General features: G+C 39.5%; 1 protein-coding gene across 1 annotated transcript; it reads right to left on the bottom strand.

The window, feature by feature from the left end:
* Nucleotides 1-247: 247 nt before the first annotated feature.
* On the bottom strand, nucleotides 248-22,099 carry LOC126202944 (apolipoprotein D-like). The gene is made up of 5 exons (XM_049937046.1): nucleotides 22,020-22,099; nucleotides 9,119-9,252; nucleotides 5,952-6,177; nucleotides 5,525-5,676; nucleotides 248-4,742 (listed from the first exon to the last, which is right to left on the bottom strand). The coding sequence occupies exons 2-5, from the start codon at nucleotides 9,236-9,238 to the stop codon at nucleotides 4,455-4,457; spliced, it is 786 nt and encodes a 261-aa protein (XP_049793003.1). The 5' UTR covers nucleotides 9,239-9,252; nucleotides 22,020-22,099; the 3' UTR covers nucleotides 248-4,454.
* Nucleotides 22,100-22,440: the final 341 nt, after the last annotated feature.

Here is a 22,440-nt window from a genome sequence, read left to right as displayed (position 1 = left end):
ACTTCTAAGTTACTGGAGGTAAAATCAAACAATGGAAAATCCAGGAAGGAATGAGTGTAGTTTCAGTTGCCTGAGACTGCAGTGGTGTGTGTGAGTTGCATTTGTGTGTGTGTGTGTGTGTGTGTGTGTGTGTGTGTGTGTGTGTGTCTATTATTGACAAAGACCTTAATGGCAGAAAGCTATAATTGTGAAAATCTTCGCTTTATGGTGAGTATTGTTACTGGAGGAAAAAAATGATACAGATATGTAATTCAAAAATATGTTTATTTATTTACAATTCATGTATCATTCCACTTATCATATACATTGTCACTCATAGAGTAACATATTTGAATACAAGATCATATCTACACAAGCTTCAGTCATTGTATGATGCTCTCCTTATATGCCAAAGTTCCTAACAAATTTGCTAACATTAATACACAAACACACTCATTCTTTGATTAAGGAAACACTATTTCACACTACTCTACATATGTTGCAACTCATTCAATATTACTAATCAGTAAAATGATAACTATAACAAAAAGTAGAATCTCTTTTGGAAGACTCTTGCTATAAGTGTTCTTTTTTCAGAATGGATTCAGTGACATCATCACATCAAATCAAATAAATTATTCTCCTTATTGTAGCACCACTAAATATTATATGTCTTCTTATTGTAGCACCATTAAATATTAAATGTCTTAGCTACCTCACAATTTAATCTCATTAACATCTACAGGTCTCATAGCCTTCTCCTTCTACTAAGCAACAATAGTAATTTTGAATAGTTGCCTTCATCTGTAATACTAATAACATATGTAGCTAGCAGTTTCTATAAACATAAAACAAACTGCAGTTTTGCAACCAAGACTGTTTTTTCTTTCATATTGTTACCACTGGTTGCTGCATTACACAGCCATGGATTGGAAAAAGTTCTAATTTCTATGAATAAATCACACCATAAATCTCTTGTGCTGTTGCAACATCATTCAAGATTTCAACAGAAACAAAACTGCCAAATACCTCTACTGTTGCAACACTTGTTTTGAACATCATTACTCTGTTAGAAATAGCTACCCATTAGCACCCTAAATGTTCCTATGAGTGAAGCTCATCATTTTAGACAGCAACAGCACAGCAATCTACACAAAAAACTGCTATCTTTTCATGTAATTGGAGCTGCCTACATCCCATTTTCTGAAATAACTGTTAACTTCTGTTTACTATGATTTCACCCCAACAAACAACATTGTCCTAATATTTCAAACCACAATATTTTTAAGGATGTATATGTACCATTAAAACAACAAAAATACTATGTAACCAAGTACTATTATATCGTTTATGGAGCCTTACAGCAACCTATACCTATTTACAAACTAGTTACAGAATGGTTCTATGGTTTTAATAGTTAAAAAGAGCCTCTAAGATCAGAAAATATGCCAAATGTGATCACATATAACAGAAATTATGTCCCAATCATAAAAGAGCTGTCTCAGTTCATTACAAAGCTGCAATTGTTTATAACAATTAGCTGTACCACTTCACAAGAATTATTTCTCCCTTGACATGTTTACTAGTTTTTAAATGAGGAAAATAAATGTTACAAAAAGTTGGTCTACATTGGTGCCATAATTGTTCAATTGCCATAATTGATACCGAAGTTGCCCCATTTGACTCTAAAGCTGCCCCATTTACCACAGAAACTGCACTGCTAGATGCAAATTCTGTGCCATTTATTCACGTGTTTCTCCCACATGACACACAAGCTGCCTTACTTGATGCAGAAGCTATCCCACTTGGAGCAAAAGCTGGCCCATTTACTAAAGAGATTCTACTCCATCTTTAAGCACAAACTGTCCCAGTTGACCGCCGTGCTGGCCCAACTGATATAAAAGCTACCCTACTTCATAAAAAGGCTGGTTTATCTAATCTAAAACCTATGCTATTTGATCAAAGAATATGCCACACTTAACAATAGAGCTACCCCACTTGATCATAGAGCTGCCTCACTTGACCAAAAGGCTTTTCCACTTGACAGAAAAACAACATCATGTGACCCAAAAACTATTCTGCACAACACAGAAACTGTCCCAAGTGACACAGAAGCTGCCCCGCCACACTTACAATAGAGCTGCCCCACTTGATCACAGAGCTGCCCCACTTGACCAAAAGGCTTTTCCACTTGACAGAAAAACAACCTCATGTGACCCAAAAGCTATTACACACAACACAGAAACTGTCCCAAGTGACACAGAAGCTGCCTTACTTGACAGAAGCTGCCTTACTTGACAGAAGCTGCCCCACTTGACATACAAGCTGCCCCACTTGACATACAAGCCGCCCCACTTGACACAGAAGCCGCCCCACTTGACACAGAAGCCGCCCCACTTGACATACAGCCTGCCCCACTTGACATACAAGCTGCCCCACTTGACATACAAGCTGCCCTCTTGGCAAAGAAGCTGCCCCACTTGACACAGAAGCTGCCCCACTTGACACAGAAGCCGCCCCACTTGACACAGAAGCCGCCCCACTTGACATACAGCCTGCCCCACTTGACATACAGCCTGCCCCACTTGACATACAGCCTGCCCCACTTGACATACAAGCTGCCCCACTTGATATACAAGCTGCCCCACTTGACATACAAGCTGCCCCACTTGACATACAAGCTACCCCACTTGACATACAAGCTGCCCTCTTGGCAAAGAAGCTGCCCCACTTGACAAAGAAGCTGCCCCACTTGACAAAGAAGCTGCCTCACTTAACAAAGAAGCTGCCCCACTTAATACAGAAGTTGTCCCTCTTAAAGAAGAAGCTGCCCTGCTTGGTGCAGAAGCTGCCCTACTTGATACAGAAAATACCCTACTTCAAACAGAAGTGGGCCAACTAGATACAGAAGCTACACTACTCAGTACAAAAGCTGGTCCACATACTCAGGAGATTCACTCCCTTGTTGCAGAAGCTGCCACATTAACTACAAAAAGCTGCCCCATTTAACATAGAAGGGTACCTTGTTGATATATAACTCATACCAATTCACACACATACTGTGTAATTTTTTCTACATCCCTCCCCCCACCCCCCTCCATTAGTTTCCCCACACAGAAGCAATCCAGTATTACACAGATGCTGCTACACTAAAAAAATATTGCCTTTCTACTAAAAAAAAAGGCAAAACACAAAGTGTCTTCACATCACAAGAAATTTGCCTTTCAAAACAAACAAAAACACACACATTATATTATTGGAAACTATTCATTTCCATAGTGCCCATTTAACAAAAGAAACCCCCTTACTTGGATAAATTCTCAAGTATTTCTGCTTTGTACATCTGTTTTCTCCCATCAACCTAAAAAACCTCCATTCTCTTCAAAGCAGGGTGCCTATTAAAAAATAACACAGCGTATCAACAAGTTCAACAATTACACAACTCTCTCTGTTCCACACAAATTTCTTTTTAAATGTTATTACTGTATCATCATCTGCTAGTACAGTAATTTTATTACAAAAATGTTCTTTCAACAAGACTAATTTAACTACTGATCAGCTTTACAACACAAGTCAAGTACTGTAGTATACAATTAAATATATTTAAAAACTGCAGGATTCAAGGCAGATAAATTATATTTTTATAATTCTCTGTGATATGTCACTGAATTCATAATATTAGGCATAGGCTTCACAGACTATTATGAAACTGATTTATGTTTGTTAATGGTATGTACATTTAATGAAATGAATCAGCATATTACGAAGTGTGATGTACGTGGGCATATGTTTTGGAGAGATTCTTATTCAACACAAAACCTCAAAACAGTGATCTCTATACTTCCACATTCAGACATATTATTTACATAACCACAGGCACACACAGAAATTCTATATTACAGAAGTCTCTGCTGAAGGCAGTATTTATACTTTGACACTATCATAGGTAGCACAGATACCTAGTTTTTCCTTATTTTTTCTTACATTCAACAATATACTGAAGTATTTCAAGAACACTTTTTGACTAGAACTAATACAAACTATTTTATACTAGGAAACAAAATGTACACAAAAGAGGATGGTGACAATGGCAAGGGTGATTATCCAATATCACAAAATGCTAATATGGCACAATTTTTTTACTCACTGAAAGTAAAAATTATAGAAATTGATTACTGTTTCAACTATAAGCTATGGAATACTTATGTTCATACACTACCCTTTACTGAAACAAGAAACTGAGCAAAAACACATGTTCCTGGAACAATTTATACAAATCCATTGGTACAAGAACAAGTCAAATTCCAGCAGACACATTTCAATTCATCATTACATTTATACTTTAGCCAACTGTATCACAAATCCATTAAACTAATATACTATCAATAACATATTCAAAACACTGATTCTTTTGAAAGTTTCAAATTCGTCTGTGAAGAGGATGAATAAAATTTAATTACCCAACTTTCACCAGTTTATGGAAGCCACTCAGACTCATCTGGCTGATAAATGCTAATTTCTTCCCGATCCCGATCTCCACGGACTTTGTGGTATACCTTCTTGGCACCTTCAGCAACTACTTCAACACCATCACCCAACTTATCTCCTGCTGTACGAACAACACCGGCAATACTACCAGGGCTGAAGGTATCTGGGTTGATATTGATATTATAGCTGTCATCTGTCACCTTTGGACAATCATCTTGCTTGATGATGCTCAGATCAAAAGGATCAATACCAAAACTGCTCAACTTGCTTCGTATCTGCAAAAACAAGAAGACATTTTATCAGCATCGAACATTTGATATTGCATGAGAACATATGTGTTATTTGACACAAGAGCAATAGCATAACAAATTATGAACATCCATGCACTGAACACTAATGTGAAAAAGTCTGGACAGACAAAATAAAAATTATAGAATTTTAGATACACCCTCATTGTATGTTTTACTGTTTTTGTTTAAAATGGTACCAATTAGTTGCACTTGAAAACTTACTTAAACTATAATTAGCAGTTCAGACCTCCCAGTTATAATCCAAATGTTAAGTGCTTCCATGAACTATGCCACTTAATTTATATCTAATGAAACAAAACACAAAACCACTTAGCCCATAAATGCGCAATTCAATGATAATACAGTATGATTCACCCAAAGATGAAATAATGACAAGTGAGTGGAGCACACTCGGAGCACTTCTTTTCCCTTTCTATAAGGTTAGTAGTGAAACATGACTTTCTATATAATCATAAAAGAGCATTCTCAGTTCATTACTCTACTATTCCATCTCTAATTGAACTTCTTACAGATATGTCCGAGTTTTTAATGAAATTTGCAGCATTCATTAACAATGCATGAGAAGAGTAATTTCACTGTGCCATATGAATTTTTATGGCAAAAGACGTTAAGCCACTGCCATGAAACTGTGTTTGAAGTAGTAATTCAAAAACTTTAGGAGGAAGAATGGTAATAAGAAACAAAAAGAGTCAAAAGATAAAATTACCATACAATCTCTAATCTTAACAAGTGGCAGCTTCCCTTACCTTCTCAACATACATCTTGTCGAGAGTGGGTGAGCGGGACAGTATCGATGCAGACTGGCGATGAGCAAAGGCCAGCTTCTGGCAGGTGAAGACACCAGCATAATTTTCATAGTCTGTTGCAAAGACTGTGTAGCTTGCACTGCCAGCAATGCCTGGAAGAGAGAGAGAGAGAGAGTTAAACTGTAGTTGAACCACAATTGGACTGTAGAGGATCCCTATGAGAAAGCAAAGAAAAATATATACTACTGAATTCAATTTCATCATAATTTGAGGCTTACAATATCAAATTACTGTGTGAAAGGATACAAAGAATCAAAATTATCAAGTATTTAATGTTCATGCAAGAAGTAAACTGATTTCATTAACATTTTACAGCTAATAGTGAAAAGTAAACTATTCAGAAAGAGATATCGACAGAATCACTCACTGAGAGGGAATCTGACTCGCATAGCACCAGGTGTTTGCTTGTCAGGTATCGTCAGATCTCCAGTGTAGCGATAGACATGGTCCACAGATGTCATTCCAAGAATAAAGTGTTGGCTGCGCTGCTCCAGCAAGTAGTGGCCAGTATGGTTAGTGTCTACAGCATAGTTGTTGACCAGGCAAGTGCTGCCTGTTGATGTCTTCTGAATGACATACCATTTGCCCAAGAACTGTAACATATAATTAACATATTCTGATAATCAAAAGAAAAACTGCGACTAATGGTTATGAAACAATAATTAAACTGCACTTATTCAGTTTGGGCACTTTTTTGTGTCATGGCACATGGTGTCACTAAAGAATTTATGATATTTATATAGCTAAAATAAAGATCTTTACATAAAGGTAACTAATGTGCTGTCAAGGCCCTCAGACACCATACTTGACAGCCTCAGTAAGATTTGTTGTATTTGGAAAACTTTACACACTTCTGTTTTTAATACTATCTTGCCTTCAGTTTTGTAGCAATAATATTTTTGCATGTCAAATCATGAGAAACGAGTGCTTCAAAGGAATATGAGAATGTTGTTCATGTTGTTAGGAAAGTGTTAAATGCAATAAAGAAAACAGAAGTAGTGACTAAAATTAAAGCGAGAAAAGTGCTTAAATATTCCTGGAAGTCTTAAATGAATATAGTGAAACAATATATGAATCAGTTGTCTTGAGCTATTGACCCTCTGGAATAAACAGATGAATTAGAAAACCGTTTATTCTATCCTAACAGAGTACAATCAAATAAAATCAATTTCAATACAATGGCAAAACAACAGAAGACAGGTAGGACTACCAAAGTATGAATAAGAGTCAGATGGCTCAATTGTTTTTATTTCATTTGCATGACATTATCAACTGAAAAATTCACTGTGATGGATCAAACACTGTCACAAGTATAGTGTTGCAATAGCACATTCTGCCCGTTGTTGTACAACTTCATCAGCAAAGAAGCTCATAACAACTACAATTAATTTGTATGCTGCAGCTTCAGACTTGTATGAATAATCCTCATTTTTCTATCTGTTGCCCACTGTTACTTTGCTCATTGTACGAAACACCCTATGCTGATTTCTGAAGACTGAATATCTGTTGTGAAGTTATTGTATACGGGGCATTCAAAGAGAAACGAGCCAGAGGCATAATTACAGAAACCAGTACCTGTATGTTAGAAGTAGTGACTCTGGCTGTTGAGACACTTGTCCCATTGTGACACGAGGCAGTGAATGTCTGCCTCATAAAATTCCCTGGGCTGCAATGTTAACGAGTTCCGCATGTACAGCTGGACGTCATCGTCTGAGGTGAATCGTTTGCCCCTCAGAGCCTTTTTAAGAGGACCAAAATGGCATAATCACAGGGAGAGAGGTCTGGACTGTATGGAGGGTGGCTGAGAACCTCCCATTTGAATTTCTGCAGGAGTGCCGTGACTGTGTTGATTGTATGAGGCATTGAATTGTCGTGGAGCAGAATGACCCCATGGGTGATACTGCCTGGTTGTTTTGATTTGATTGCTTGGCGAAGGGTTGTCAAGGTTTGCGAGTAACACTGGACATTCACAGTTGTCCTGTGCTGTAGGACGTGAACCAGAAGGATGCCACCTTGGTCAAAGAAGAAGGTCAGCATAACCTTTCCTGCACTCATGTGGACGATGACATTTAGCTGTACATGTGGAACTGGTTCACATTGCAGTCCCGGGAATTTTAAGAGACAGCCATTCACCACCTTGTGTCACAGTAGGACAAGTGTCTCATCAGCCAGGGTCAATACTTCTAACATACAGGTACTGTTTTCTGTCATTATGCCTCTAGCTTGTTTATTTTTGAACGCCCCTTATACAACTGCCGCATGAATCAGTACTATGAATGTTACACACCAGTTGTAAAATGTATGATATTTTTACCACAACATGTTTCTGGACTACATTATCCCACTGACAAGTGCTATAATGCAAGGAGACAATTCAATGCATTGCAAAGTTATACATACAGACAACCATATAAAATATTACTTTATATGGTTGTCAGTATGTATAGTATTGTGATTGAATGATTTGTTTCCTTGTTATACGGCACCTGATAATGGAATGACGTAGTTCCGAATCATGTTACGGTAAAAATATCACACATCTGAAGACTGCTGCATAACAGTCTCAGTAACTGAAGACTAACTTGAGCAAACACTCGTAACTCATCTGTTCCCCAAGAAATCAATAATTCTGTAAATATTTATTGTGTGTTTTATGTCATTTTACTTTTTATAGTCTCTCCTTGTGGCATTCACAATTACCGGTAAACAAGCAATCCACAGGTGACACATTTGAATCTACCTTTCTATCTTCCTAGTAAACATTCAAGACTTAGTTCCATACATTGCTGTCACAATCAGCACAATCAGGCAAAACTTGAGCAGTATCTCCCTTATCTTGTTTCCAAGCACACTACTTGTTGAGCTGTACAGAAACTAAATTCTAAGCTGAATATATTTGTCTAATTCTGATGCCAATGAAAATGACTGGATGGGCATATGAGGTGTGTGAAAAAAGTATCAGGAATTGTGTAAATTTGTGGGTTGTATTAGAGCAATTCATGTGATTTTTCATTGTTGCGTTAATAGAGATGTCTGAATCATATCTGTACACTAGTAGCCATCTTGGAATTTTAGTCTGTCATCAGTTGTTAACAAGGTATTCACCAGATACGACCTGACGTGATTTTCTGTTTCCAAAAATAAAAAGGACCTTAAAAGGCCGTCATTTTACACGTGTAGATGAGATTAAAAGGGCTTTGCTGAAAAAGCTAAGTGCTATCCGTAAGATTAAGCTTCAAAAGCGTTTCAGGGATTGGAAGAAGTGCTGGCATAATGTGTGTAATATCTAACAGGGACTACTCAGAAGGAGATAACATTAATGTAGACGAACAAGTAGATTATTTCCACAAAATGAAAATTACTGATACTTTCTGAACACACCTCGCATTTCACATAGTTTATTTGCTGTTGTGTTGCTGACAGGATTAAGCATAATGAAGAATGTAAGTGAGAACTTTGGAGAATGTTAAATCTGAAAATTTCCATAAAAATACTTTTCTGTATGTATATTTTGCTTTGTCCATGATAACTCACCCTGTTGACATCAAAGTCCGGCATTGGATCAACAGTGGGGCATCCTCCAAGGTGGTAGCTGTGGCCACTCACTGCCACCGCAGCAGACAGCAGGGCCAACAGACGTGTTACAGCAGCCATGTTCAACAGTATTCCTGCACATACACAAATACGGACATATTAGGATGTTCCAAGTACATGAAGACTTATATGAACATTGTAGTGTATATTTCCTGTACATACTTTCCCTAAATAAAATTTAAGTGCCAAATGGTAATTGGATAATTAGTGATGGGTCACAGATTTGAAAGGGATCTGCAAAATATTCAAAGCAGACTTTTCAAGAAGGGATTAGAATCACATATATTCTTCTTGTCATTTAATACCAGAGGAATGATTGTGCTGACGAGAGTTAGTGAAGGCATCTCTTTGAGTAGATGTGATAAGCAGACAATTAAGAGAAGAAAAAATGCATGTAAGAAAGAGAATCAGAACTCCAGGCATAAACAACAGTTCATTCAATCAAACAAAACAATATATTCATAAAGAGAAACAGTGTAATCATTTAGTTCTTGTACTTATGTCAGCATTCGCAAGAGCAAATTAGATGTTGGCCAATATAGGACAGAATTCTTACACAGTTTCATACTCAGAACACTAAAGTGTTCCAGAATGTTGTGATTAGTTATACAATATTTATAATCCAATGAATGTCATTCAAGTCCCAAGGCAATAAATGCTTTAAGGCAAATTAATTGACATAAGGGAAATGCCTACATCTATATGCTGGAAATCAGTATAAAGTGATTGGCAGAGAGTAATTTTCATTGTTTGATACTGGTACGTTAAGGTTTATTCCTCATTTCATTCACAGATGAACCACGGGATGAATTACTGCTTATGTAATTCTGTGCAAGCTCTTGCTACCGGCATTCTAATTTCATCTTCATAATCCCTATGTGAGCAATGAGCACAAAATCCAAATTTTCGTGCGATATTTGGCGGTTTGCATCAAGTGTCTGCCAGTCGATAGTTTTCAAATTTCAATGCTACTCTTACACTCTCCAGCAAGCCGAAAACACACAAGAGTTTTGTCCTTCTTTCATGCATAATACTTGATGCCCCATTATTCCAGGTTAATATGGGTCCCATACACTTGAATAGAGTTCCAATACAGGCTGTATCAATGTTTGTGGAAGCAATCTTTCTTGAAGAAACTGCAGTTTCCCATTGTCCTGCCAGTAAATCAACAACTACCATCTGCACTCCCTACAGTGAATCTTCACATAAAACAAAACAAATTATTATTATTTTTATTATTCAGTTCTGGGCACTGCTGAATCATATGATTTAAAACAAAGGGTACTTCTGAGTTCTGTTCGAGCTTTTCTTTGGGCCCATGTTACTTTTATTCTCTCAGAGTGTTTTCCTATTGTCACATAATGTTGTTCCAGTCTTCGTGGGATTTTCTACAAGTCCTACACTTTTGTCTGTCTGGTATATCATGTTGTGTTCTTCTTGCTTCTTTCAGATCTTTTATTCCACCAACCCATTTTACTGTCACAGGTTTACAATTTACTGCAACTTCATATAATTACAGTCTACCTAGACATTCTGGTTGGTTCCATTCTTTTAATAAGCCCATTAAGCTTGCATTTGCCTATATCCAAATAAACATTGGTATCCTTTTAAAATTCTTAATTAGCTTTTAGTCTCCATGTCCCTTCTTCAGTGAAATTTGGATCAAACATTTTTCTGATTGCTTTTTGTTCCCCTGTTTGGATTTCTTCAACGTCCCAATTTGTGTTTTAAATCAGTCTTCCAGTCCCCTTAAAAGCAGTAGTTTGATGAATGTTTTGTAGTGTCTCAGTTTATTTTGATATTTATTTTTTTGTTTTTGTAAGTATGTTTTGTAAGTCTGAAGTCTCTTTCCATTATGTAGCAATGCATTTCATTACCAATCTTTTCAGATGATTCTCCTGCATAGTTTTCTCTAAATATTTTAACAGAGAAATACTTTCGGTTTTCCTGTATTTAGTTTCTTAAATTTTTGAATGCTAAACTGTTTTGGAGCCGTACTTCACTCTATCCGTTTTTGTGTTGTTTGAATTTTTGACATAGAATCGCCAGACCGTCTGCAAAAGCTAACATAAGCAATTTAAGCATCTTGTTGGCTCTTCCTACATATGATCGGACTGACAACTAGAGGCTCAGATTTGAATTTTATCAACTCTTGGATTACTTTTTATACGACAAAGCTAGAGTCACACCATTCAATTTTTTTAAAAAGGTGAAAAACGGTAATTGGTGACGATGTATTGTTTTGAGCTTCTTCAAATGTTGTGAGGTAATATTATATGAAAATCCAGTACATGCGGTATTTTGATCATTTTGTAGAACAGTTTCTATTGAAAACTGTCTTGTATTACCGCAGAACGAAAACACTTCTTTATAAGGCTCCAAGGGCACCGTCACGGTACGAGACAGCGGGAAGGATAACGAGTACGTTCTCTGTGCTACGCAGAAGGTAAACTTCTTGCGTTGTTCATGTTTTCAATCTCTACGTAGGGAACCATTCCATGTAACAGACTTACGTGGAACCAGTAGACGATCTGCACTGCTGTTATGTTGAGAAATAATTATTTGTTCGTTCTCGCAATGACGTATTCTTAATTGAAATTTTTGAACTATATATATGCTCTGCTTTATTCCAATACGTTGTCTTCTGGAGATCTCTGTGACGTATAGGTAATGTAGGCATACATTACGGGATCTTCTTTTTCTTTTTCCTTCTTTAAGAAAAGCTGAAGACACAGCGAGATGCACCATCATTTCGCCACGGCATTGCCTATGTCTCTTTACTTGAGGCATGTTGAACAAGTGTTCTTCCCTGCCACTTTGCCTTGTGAACAACTCGCAATCTAGCTTACAATAAATGATTTACCTCTGTTTCATTTCCCAGTGGGAAACCCGAGTTATTTTCACGCTGGTGGATAGCACTGCTATTATTTATTTTTATTTATTTATTTACACGTCAAGTTTCGTAGGACTAAATTGAGTAGCAAATCTCCAACGTCATGGAACGTGTCAGTACATGAAATTACAACATAAAAGTAATAACAGATAAAAATAAAAATGTTTATGAACGAGAGAAAAGTCAGTCCGTAAGTTTCAAGTAAACGCAATTAACAATACAACAAGAATCTGCGTAATTGTTCAAGGAACTCCTCGACAGAATAGAAGGAGTGACAAATGGGAAAACTCTTCAGTTTAGATTTGGAAGCGCGTGGATTACTGCTGAGGTTTTTGAATTCGAGTGGTAGCTTATTGAAAATAGATGCAGCAGTATACGACACACCTTTCTGCACAAGTTAAGGAAGTCCGATCCAAATGCGGGTTTGACTTCTGCCGAGTATTAACTGAGTGAAAGCTGCTTATTCTTGGGAATAAGCTGATACTGTTAACAAGAAATGACAGTGAGGAATATATATATATTGAGAGATGTCAAAATACCAAGACTCGTGAGCAGTGGTCGACAAAAGGTTCGTGAACTTAACACCACTTATTGCCCGAACCTACCGTTTCTGAGCTAAAAATATCCCTTTAGAATGCGAAAAGTTAACTCAAAATATAATACCATGCGACTTAAGCAAAGAAGACTAAGTTTCGTGTCGAACGATCACCCGCTTCGGATACCGATCGAATAGTAAAAATGACTGCATTAAATCTTTGAACAAGATCCTGAACGTGGGTTTTCCACGATAGTTTACTATCTATCTGAACACCTAGAAATTTGAACTGTTCAGTTTCACTATTCCATTCTGTGAAATTAATATGTCAGTATTTGTTGAATTGTGTGTTAGAAACTGTAAAAACTGAGTCTTACAGTGATTTAGCATTAGTTTATTTTCTACAAGCCATGAACTTAGGTCATGAACTGCATTATTTGAAACCGAGCCAATGTTCCACACAACACTTTACTACCAAGCTAGTGTCATCAGCAAAAACAGAAATATTTTTGAGTTACTCGAAATACTAGACGGATATCATATATATAAATAAAGAACAGGAGTGGTCCAACACTGATCCCTGGGGCACCCCCATTTGACCGTACCCCACTCAGACCCCACATCACAGCCATTCTCAACATTGTGAGTAATGATCTTCTGCTGTCTGTTGCTAAAGTAAGAGGTGAACCAATTGTGAGCGACAACCCGTATTCCGAATGGTCCAACTTCTGGAGCAATATTTAGCGATCAACACAGTCAAACGCCTTAGTTAAACAAAAATATATGCCTAGCGTTCGAAACCTTTTCTTTAACCTTTCCAGTACATTACAGAGAAAGACAATATAGTATTTTCAGTTGTTAAACGACTTCTAAAGCCGAAGTGTACATTTGACGGCAAATCATGTGATACAAAATGATCAATTATCCTTACATACACAGCCTTTTCAATAACTTTAGCAAACACTGATGGCATAGAAATAGGTCTAAAATTATCTAAATTATCCTTTTTTTCCAATTTTATGAAGCGGGTTTAATACTTATTACTTTAGTCGTTCAGGAAGCTGACCATTCCTAAAGGAAAAATTACAAATATGGCTAAATAAGGGGCTAACATGTGCAGCACAGTACTTTAATATTCTGCTCAATCATATCGATGAGAGTTCATAGTCTTCAGTAATTTTATTATTGACTCAATCTCCCCCTTATCTGTCTCACAGATGAGTATTTCACACATCAATCTCGGAAAGGCATTTGCCAAGAAAGTTATATGATTCACTTTGGAAACTAAATTTTTATTTAATACACCAGCAAGGCTCAGAATATGATTGTTAACTGTTGTACATATATCTAATTTATCAGTAATAGAAATATTTTTACTACGAACTGACTTTATATCGTCGACCTTGTGCTGCTGACCAGACACTTCCTTCACAACTGACCAATAGTTTTAATTTTATCCTGTGAATTAGCCATTCTATTTGCATACCACATACTCTTTGCCTTCCTAATAACTTTTAAGGACCTTACAATACTGTTTGTAATGGGCTACTGTAGCTTGATTGTGTGCTATCTGAAGAACTCTTCTTTATGAACAGTTCAGATTCGGAAAACATGGCGCTAATATCACAATTACTTCCAGATTTGCACAGGATGGGAGAGCGCATCGGTTATTTGAAACAACGCATTCGTACTCTTACAAGACTACGAATTCCCATAGCACAAGTGTTACTTAGATTTCTCGAGCTTTATCTGAACCGCACTGATCGAATGCTGAGATGGTTCCATCAGAAAGACCGAGATCAAAACGTTCAAATGTGTGAATTCCTAAGGGACCAAACTGCTGAGGTCATCGGTCCCTAGATTTACACACTACTTAAACTAACTTACGCTAAGGACAACACAATACACACACCCATGCCCGAGGGAGGACTCGATGCTCCAGCGGATGGAGGCCGAGATCACTTCCCTCCCCATCGTTATCCAACCAAGTAAGTTAGTAGGCCCACTCTGTCAGCAATGACTTCCATTTTGATGGAATGTAAATATCAGACCTTCCTTTTTTCCATATCTGACGAAAACATCCTCAACGTGACAGACGTTCTTCGTGTCAAATGGAGAACGGAACGAGAGTGACTGGAGTCGAAAAGATATCACGTGAGTTCCATGTGCCCAGTCTTAGCGACGACAATGTTACTTCCCAGTGGAAACTTCAGGGACGTAACTTGCAACGAGCGCAAAACAATGCACGAACTAAATTCCGAATGACACCCCTGTCAGTTATTCCAGGGGAAGTTCCAGAACAGGTGTTTGAACAACCAGATACCATGAGACTCAATTCTCAGTCGCTCAGCTATCTAGAATATACTGATTGCAACAATACACATACTCCAGAATAAATAATTTTTTGACAAACTGCCTATTGGCTTCTGTCTCGGGTTCTTCGGCCGACGTTCATCTAATGATTTTTCTGACGTTTCGCCAGTACGAGTGGCTGGCATTGTAAAAGCTTCACCCTCCATTGCCGGTGACCACCACCGGCAATGGAGGGTGAAGCTTTGACAATGCCAGCCACTCGTGCTGGCGAAACGTCAGAAAAATCATTAGATGAACGTCGGCCGAAGAACCCGAGACAGAAGCCAATAGGCAGTTTGTCAACAAGTGGCCACGAAAGCCTTAACAATTTTGAAATAATTTTTTCTTTCTCTTCGGAAATACAGAATTGAATTTGCATTATCTGCCATGAAGGAAAATCCTTTAACATTTAAATGTTTTGTCGAATGCACTGGCAGGTGTTTGTTTTTTTACCTCTGGTCTAGAGCTATATGACTACCATGTAATTCACATTGAACTGCTTGGTAGCGGGTTCATAAAACACTTACAGGCTATTTCTCCACTGTTCCACTCTTGAACTGCATTGCGGGAGAAATGAACACCAAATTCTTCCGTGCGAGCTCTGATTTCTTGTATTTTATTATGACAGTCATTTCTCCCAACGAAGGCGGGAGTCAATAAAATACTTTTCACATTCGGGGAAGAAAATTGGCGATTGTAATTTCGCGAAAAGATCTCGTAGCAACGAAAAACGCCTTTGTTTAATTGCCACTTCAACTAGCACATCATATCCCTGACAGTCTCTCCCATGCTTCGCAGTAACACAAAACTAGCTTCAACTTTTTCGGTATGCTCCGTCATTCCTACCTGATACGGGTCCTCTACCACACACTCAGTACCGTAGAGGTCGGACGTAGATTTGCTGCATGTTCTAAGTGTTCTTCCAAAAAACGCAGTCTTTGGTTCGTAATCTCCACATTTTCTATGTGATGTTCTACTTTAATTTGTTCGTAACTTTAATACCTTGGCGTTTTGTCGAATCTACAACTTTTAAATTCGTGAGATTTATCCCGTAATCAAAGTTTAACGGATTTCTTTAGTATTTATTTGGAGGACGTCACTTTTCGTTGTTTTGAGTAACTGCCGATTTTCGCGCCGTTTTCGAGACGTGGGACAAAATACGCCCCTTGGGGTATCGCAGTTTGGCAAAAGAATTCATCTCTTTTTTTTTTTTTCCTTGTTTAATGAAGACAGTCCGAAAAACACTAAGAACTACGCTTATGCACTTGCTCTGTTTGCAGACAATATAAGGCTGTCGATTACTACGCACTCCTTTAACGCGAACTTTTCCATTTGTGGAACTCTGTGTGGAACAGAGCAAAGCATTTCATCATTGCTCTGCGAATGTTGGCGCCCTGCGTATCCCGCCTGCGGGGAGACGTTCCGCTCACGCAACCTGTATGTTTGTAGAAGGCTGCTGACGTCAGAGAAAGCTACGTGCCGCGCAGAAAGATCAGGAACCTGTTTGCAGCGCCGGCTTAAGCAGCATATGAGTTCCGAGAACAACCGAGCGGAGGGTCGCGAAGTGTCGAGAGGTTTCGCGGAGTTAGGGGGATTCCTGTGCTTTCGCAGTCACCGGAAAGGCATCACTATACGTTTCTAAGCAAGTAAAGATCGTATCAATCCGCGTCGACTATCACCTTCTACTGTCGAATGGCGCTGTTCTTGTACTGAATACACACAGTTATTTATCTTGTTGGCTGTGCGAGATGGAATTACTCGGACTGAATGTTAAACGTTCGACAGATGATGTGCTGCAACTGTAAACATTGTCACGTCACTACTCAAATGAGATTTGATGTGATGGTGGAATTGTACGGTAACTCTTTCGGAAGCAGTTTTCCTCGTTGTTAAAAAGGATCTGATCTTTCTGTTAAAGCAGTTCCGCGTTAGTGCCGATAGTGTCCGAATTATTCATTTCAAGCTTATAATGCTGCTTTCGACCTATGTATTAGGAATGTGCTTGAAGAGCCTACTCAGCATGGTTTGTTTTTCTTCGTTTGACGAGCAGTCACGAAGTCCGCAAAAAAATGGCTCTGAGCACTATGGGACTTAACTTCTGAGGTCATCAGTCCCCTAGAACTTAGAACTACTTAAACCTAACTAACCTAAGGACATCACACACATCCATACCCGAGGCAGGATTCGAACCTGCGACCGTAGTGGTCGCGCGGTTCCAGACTGAAGCGCCTAGAACCGTTCGGCCACTCCGGCCGGCCGAACTTCGCAGATAAAACGTTAACAAGTTGCATCCTAAAACACCTCTGTCATAATAACTATGGAACGAAACTGCCTAATGTTCGGTAACCGCTCAGGGAAATGAAATAACTTTACTGGGAGCACTTGAAAAGGTGATGCATACAAAATCGCTCACTCCATAACGAAAGGCGAAATAGCATTGTGTTCACTAAGTGCAAATTCCAAAGTACCGTACTGAAGATGTGAGGAGGATGTAAGGGAGGGGAAAAATTACACGGATGGTGCTTCGATGCAGAAAAGCTGTATAACTGAGTGGAATATAACAACGGTACCTGAAGTATTTCTTTTCGTTAGTCTTTGCTACGATGGGCCTTCAATAAATAATGCAACTCATCTTTTTTTCTGAAAGCGTATTGATATTATTCATATTCCAATACACCATACTATTTCCCATTCTTTTGGATGCAAAAACCCGTTTTTCAACACAAGTTCGGTTCAATGCGACGGCTTTACGCTACCTTACTGGGAGGGCATTTATGCCTGCATGGTACCATTCTACAAGTCGACGTCGAAGCCAACGCATCAATAACCCCCCTCCCCCTCCCCACCATCATCCACATACTGCTTCCCGCGGAGTGCATCCTACATTGGGCCAAACAGATGGAAGTAGGAAGGTGCGAGATCTCCAGGCAGTAGGTTGAATGAGAAATAACCGTCCAAGGAAATTTTGTGAGACCTTCTCTGGTGTGTAGAGTTGTGTGAGGCCTTGCGTTGTCATGGAGAAGGAGAAGTTCGCTTGCATTTTTGTGGCGACGAAAAGCTTAGGTCGTTTCTTCAGTTTTTTGAGGGTAGCAGAATACACTTCAGAGTTGATCACTGGACCATGAGGAAGGACTTCGAACAGAATAACGTCTTGAGAGTCTCAGAAAGCTGTCGCCGTGACTTTACTGGCTCTGGCTGCGGCTTTGAACTTTTTTTTCGGAGGAGAGGACGTGTGCAACCACTCCGTGGGTTGCCATTTTGTTTCCAGTTCGAAGTGATGAACCTATGTTTCATCGCCTGTGACGATGTTCGACAAAAAATTGACACGATCAGCCTCGTAACGCGCAAGAAATCCACACAGATGGTCCTTCATTGCTTTTTATGGTCCTCTGTTAGGCGCCGAGAAACCTAGCGGGACACAACTTTGCGTACCCCTGGTGGACGAGTGTGTCAGCACTACCAACAGAGATGTCCAGTTGTGCAGTGAGGTGTCGTTCAACTCGAGTGAGTGTGTCCGCACGTTCCAACATCGCAGGATTCACACATGTGTGCGACAGGCCAGCACGTTGGAGGGCGGAGAGATTTGCGTGACCCTGTTGCGATGGTGACAGACGCCACGCCCAACGACTCATCGTGCTTTTGTTCACTGCCGTGTCTCCACAGACATTCTGCAAGCGCCTGTGAATATCTGTGATGCTCTGGTTTTCCGCCAAAAGAAACCTAGTGACTGCTCTGCCTGGAACGCAGCTCTGTTACAGACGCCATTTTGAAGGCTACGTATAGTGCCATCATCTATTGGAACTTCAGGAACTATAGCGAATATTGTATGATGTCCCATAATTCCGCTTTTTTTCAACCGAAAGTGGCCGAGGAAAATAAATGTGTTGCATTATTTACTGAACGCCGCTCATGTTTCACATCGAACTGACTGCAGAAATTAATGCAAATGGCTCGTAGGTGACGTTAATGGGGCGGTACATTGGAACATTCAGTTACACGAAAAGGGAGGAAGATTAGGGACGGTGAAGTACACCAATGTGATTAACGGTCAAAGGTGCACCAAAATCGGCGGGTGCGTCAACAACTGGGCATCACACATCTCATGGTACTCCATTTGATGTTATTACTCGGCCTTGTCTAGAGTCTTGTGGAGTACACAATTATGTTTTGAACGTCTGACAACCACTTTGTACCATATGTTAAAACAACGTGCTTGATCATACGCCAGCATGAATAATGCTGCACTTGAAAATGGCAATGAACTCAAAATCAACCAATCGGGACGAATAAACCTTCTTTTTTGCGTCGAACAAAAATCGCACTGGAGGAAAAATGACTTCGATTAATAAATTCATCACACTGTGGATCCACGCATATATAAAAACACATCTCGTGTCCAGGTGTGACAAACCAGCAGCTCATTTATATCAAAACTGCGGTTCGTAGCCCACTTCTCTACCTGCATTCGGCACGCCACCCTGCGGTGTGCGGCGGAGGATTTCATTTTTCTCCCTTCCTATCTCACTTGCTTATGGGATGCTGGAAAAATCACAGTTGATTCTCTTTACCGAAAATTTCTCTTTTTTTACCGTCAAGATCGAATACGCCGGAGACATGAGGAAGGAGGCAATATGTTCACTGACTTGTCATCGATGGTACTGTCATACAATTTCCGAAATTATCATCAAAATGCTTTCCATATTATTTCCCACAGAATAATGTTGCGCATCAACGTTGATGTCCTTGAATAAAAGCAGCAAGCAATCTTTTGGGTGGTTGTTTAGATTTTCTCTATTTTTGGTTTAGCTGAACTTGGTAAGAGTCTCACACTGACGAACAGCTCTTAATGCTCGGTCACATGAATTTTGCAAGAGACTTGCATCGTGGTTGACATACGCTTGCTTATGTTCTATCTAACATACCTCTGTGTCTGGTATTTATCTTGCTTGTAATTAAATTTATGTGGCGTTTTACTTCAAAACAATCCAGATTGGCACTTCTAGATACGTGAAAACTGTGTTTGATTCCAATGATTTATCGTCCACGATAATCAAACAACATCGAATTTGCTATACTGCAATTCTTTTTTTCTGTTGAGGATCAGATAACATTTTTCCCACCAAATGTTAATAATACGCATTTCGAAAAACATTTCTAAAGTAAGCACAGATAAAATACTGCGCATTTGGACATGTATGCTGTCGGATCACTGCGCCCTTGTTTGAGATTGGAGCCTTCCTTCGCCGACCCACGCGACAGGATGTAGCAGTTAGAGCGTCTTTCAGAAGCAGTTAGTGTCCCTTTGTAGCCGCCGCCTTCTGCGTGGTACAGGATAATCCGCCGCAAAACAGGGTACATCATAGTTTCGTGTAGGACCCAAAGAACGCAGCAATCTTCTTCGCATGCTTTCGTCCAGAAAACAAATTACGGCGAAGTGAAGGTCACAAACAGGTCCTCTAGGTCGTTAATACAACGTACATTGACGTGGAGTACCTGGACAGGTGGATTACCAAACTTACAGGCTGTTCTGGTTAGACTGTTGTACAATGAAGGGTGATAATGCGTCTTCGGCATTACTTCAGCCATACAGCTACCTCCTGCGACATCATCCAATCGACTAACGTACAGCGAAAGACGCAACGAAGTGGAAAAAGACTCTAAACTTGAATTTGGGAAGTCTGTTTTCAGATCCCCGGCCGACCTTCCTGAGGTTTTCCGCCAATTTTTGTAAATCACTTATAACGGTACATTTCTTTCGAAAAGACTGCGGTCAATTTCCTATAGCATTCTCGTCCAATTCTGCCTTTACCTACACATCTAATGAAATCTTTTTCGATGGGATGCTATACCATAATCTTCCTTCATTCATGGGAAACACTGCATTCGAGCATTTCGCGATCCAGATACTCCTTTGTCAATTGTGCTCAATATGACAGTAACATAACCAGAAGAAAAAACAGAACGCCAGACAGCACTCATTTCTGAAGCATGGATACCCGTCATGGAAGAATGCAATGTCAAATTTGCTTCTTAATGATACATTAACACAGATCTTGTAGGTTTGGTTTGACAATAATAACCATGATGCAGGAATACGCAGTTATACCCGTAAGACGTTAGCAACTTGTCACACGGCCAGTTACAAGGGACCTACTGTTTAACGTGAAACCTGAACCTGTCAGAATTGAAATTCATGTTAACCGAGCCTCAGACCACTGAATTCCTAACCTGGAATTCACCTGTTTAGCCGCCAAGTCACAGGATAAGCAGGCACAAAACTCTTCTGGTCGGATTTCACAGTACCTTACGGATAGACGTGATGCTAAAGAAAGCCGATTGCATTTCGCACTCAAGTCGCTCTCTCGAAAAGTCGCTCCGCAGGATAATAAAAGTATTCTCTCCCTCTCTCTCCCTCCCTACTTCTCTCTCTCTCTCTCTCTCTCTCTCTCTCTCTCTGCTTGGGGACTTAACTTCACACTGTAAATTCAAAAGGCAAAGTTCGATGACCTTTGGTAGGCTGTTCACCACTGTTCATCCTCCAGCAACAAACATATGAAAAATTAATCTAATATTTCACTGTCAAAACAATGCGGATTTCATGATGTGCGATAAAACACGTTCAGAATTTCACTCTCAAAACAATGCGAGTTTCATGAGTTCTTCAGAATCCCTTTTGTTAAATAGACGATTTATCATACCTGTGATCTTCCCCGTAAAACTACACCGGTACACAAAAACTGTGTGTTAGGTTTAATTTATCGGTACAATTAAAGAAAGTAAAAGAAACGGGCCCATCAGTGCATTCAGGTGGGACTATTCTTGACACTACTGCATCTGGAGAACAAACCATAGATGTTAGCACATCTCAAGTTCACACACAGAAAAGTTAATTCCTACATTGTTGCACTCCCTATTAACGCGTATTATTTACTGCAACACTAAATTTCAGAGCGCGCCAGCTCAAGCCACACGGAGAAAAACACACCGTAGAGATTGACATACAAACGCACACAGAAGTAGACATAAACTAAACTAACGGCAACACATCACTACCTACTCACCTCTCAGACTGCCTCCGCAGGAATGACAGCCCAAGCAAGCGGCGCGCTCGAATTAAATACTCTATTGGCTCCAGCAGGAGGGGCAGTGAGTCAGTGAGCTTAGTCAGCGCAGAGCCCCCACTTCCTCCGCGGGCTGCCTGTTGCGCTCCCCACCACGCTGCATGATAAGAGAGTACGGGGCTACTACTTCCGTTCTCCTCTGAGGTCACCCGGTTTCTGCGGAAGTCTGACACATGCAGCTACCGTAATCGCGTGAACTCCTCTCCCGGCGTCGCAAATGACGCTTCGTCACGGGTTGGTGACTGTGTCGGCTACGAGGTTATTAAGAACAACACAAAGGTACTAGACTTTGGGAACAAGGGACTGACGATGAACTGATTTAGATTTCTATTACTTTCGTGAAACAAGATTTGTTACGATT

The sequence above is a fragment of the Schistocerca nitens genome, chromosome 9 (assembly GCF_023898315.1).
Source record: "Schistocerca nitens isolate TAMUIC-IGC-003100 chromosome 9, iqSchNite1.1, whole genome shotgun sequence".
Lineage (NCBI taxonomy): Eukaryota > Metazoa > Arthropoda > Insecta > Orthoptera > Acrididae > Schistocerca > Schistocerca nitens.
The sequence above is the reverse complement of the archived record's forward strand: the minus strand, read 5'-3'. Positions and strand labels throughout refer to the sequence as shown.

What these genes read in the sequence shown, in the direction of transcription:
- LOC126202944 (XM_049937046.1), bottom strand. Translation starts at nt 9,238, where the DNA reads ATGGCTGCTGTAACACGTCTGTTGGCCCTGCTGTCTGCTGCGGTGGCA. An exon ending in CGGACTTTGATGTCAACAGG is followed by an intron (nt 6,178 to 9,118) that starts GTGAGTTATCAT and finishes TATATGTTACAG; the next exon opens with TTCTTGGGCAAATGGTATGT. An exon ending in GCGAGTCAGATTCCCTCTCA is followed by an intron (nt 5,677 to 5,951) that starts GTGAGTGATTCT and finishes TCTCTCTTCCAG; the next exon opens with GCATTGCTGGCAGTGCAAGC.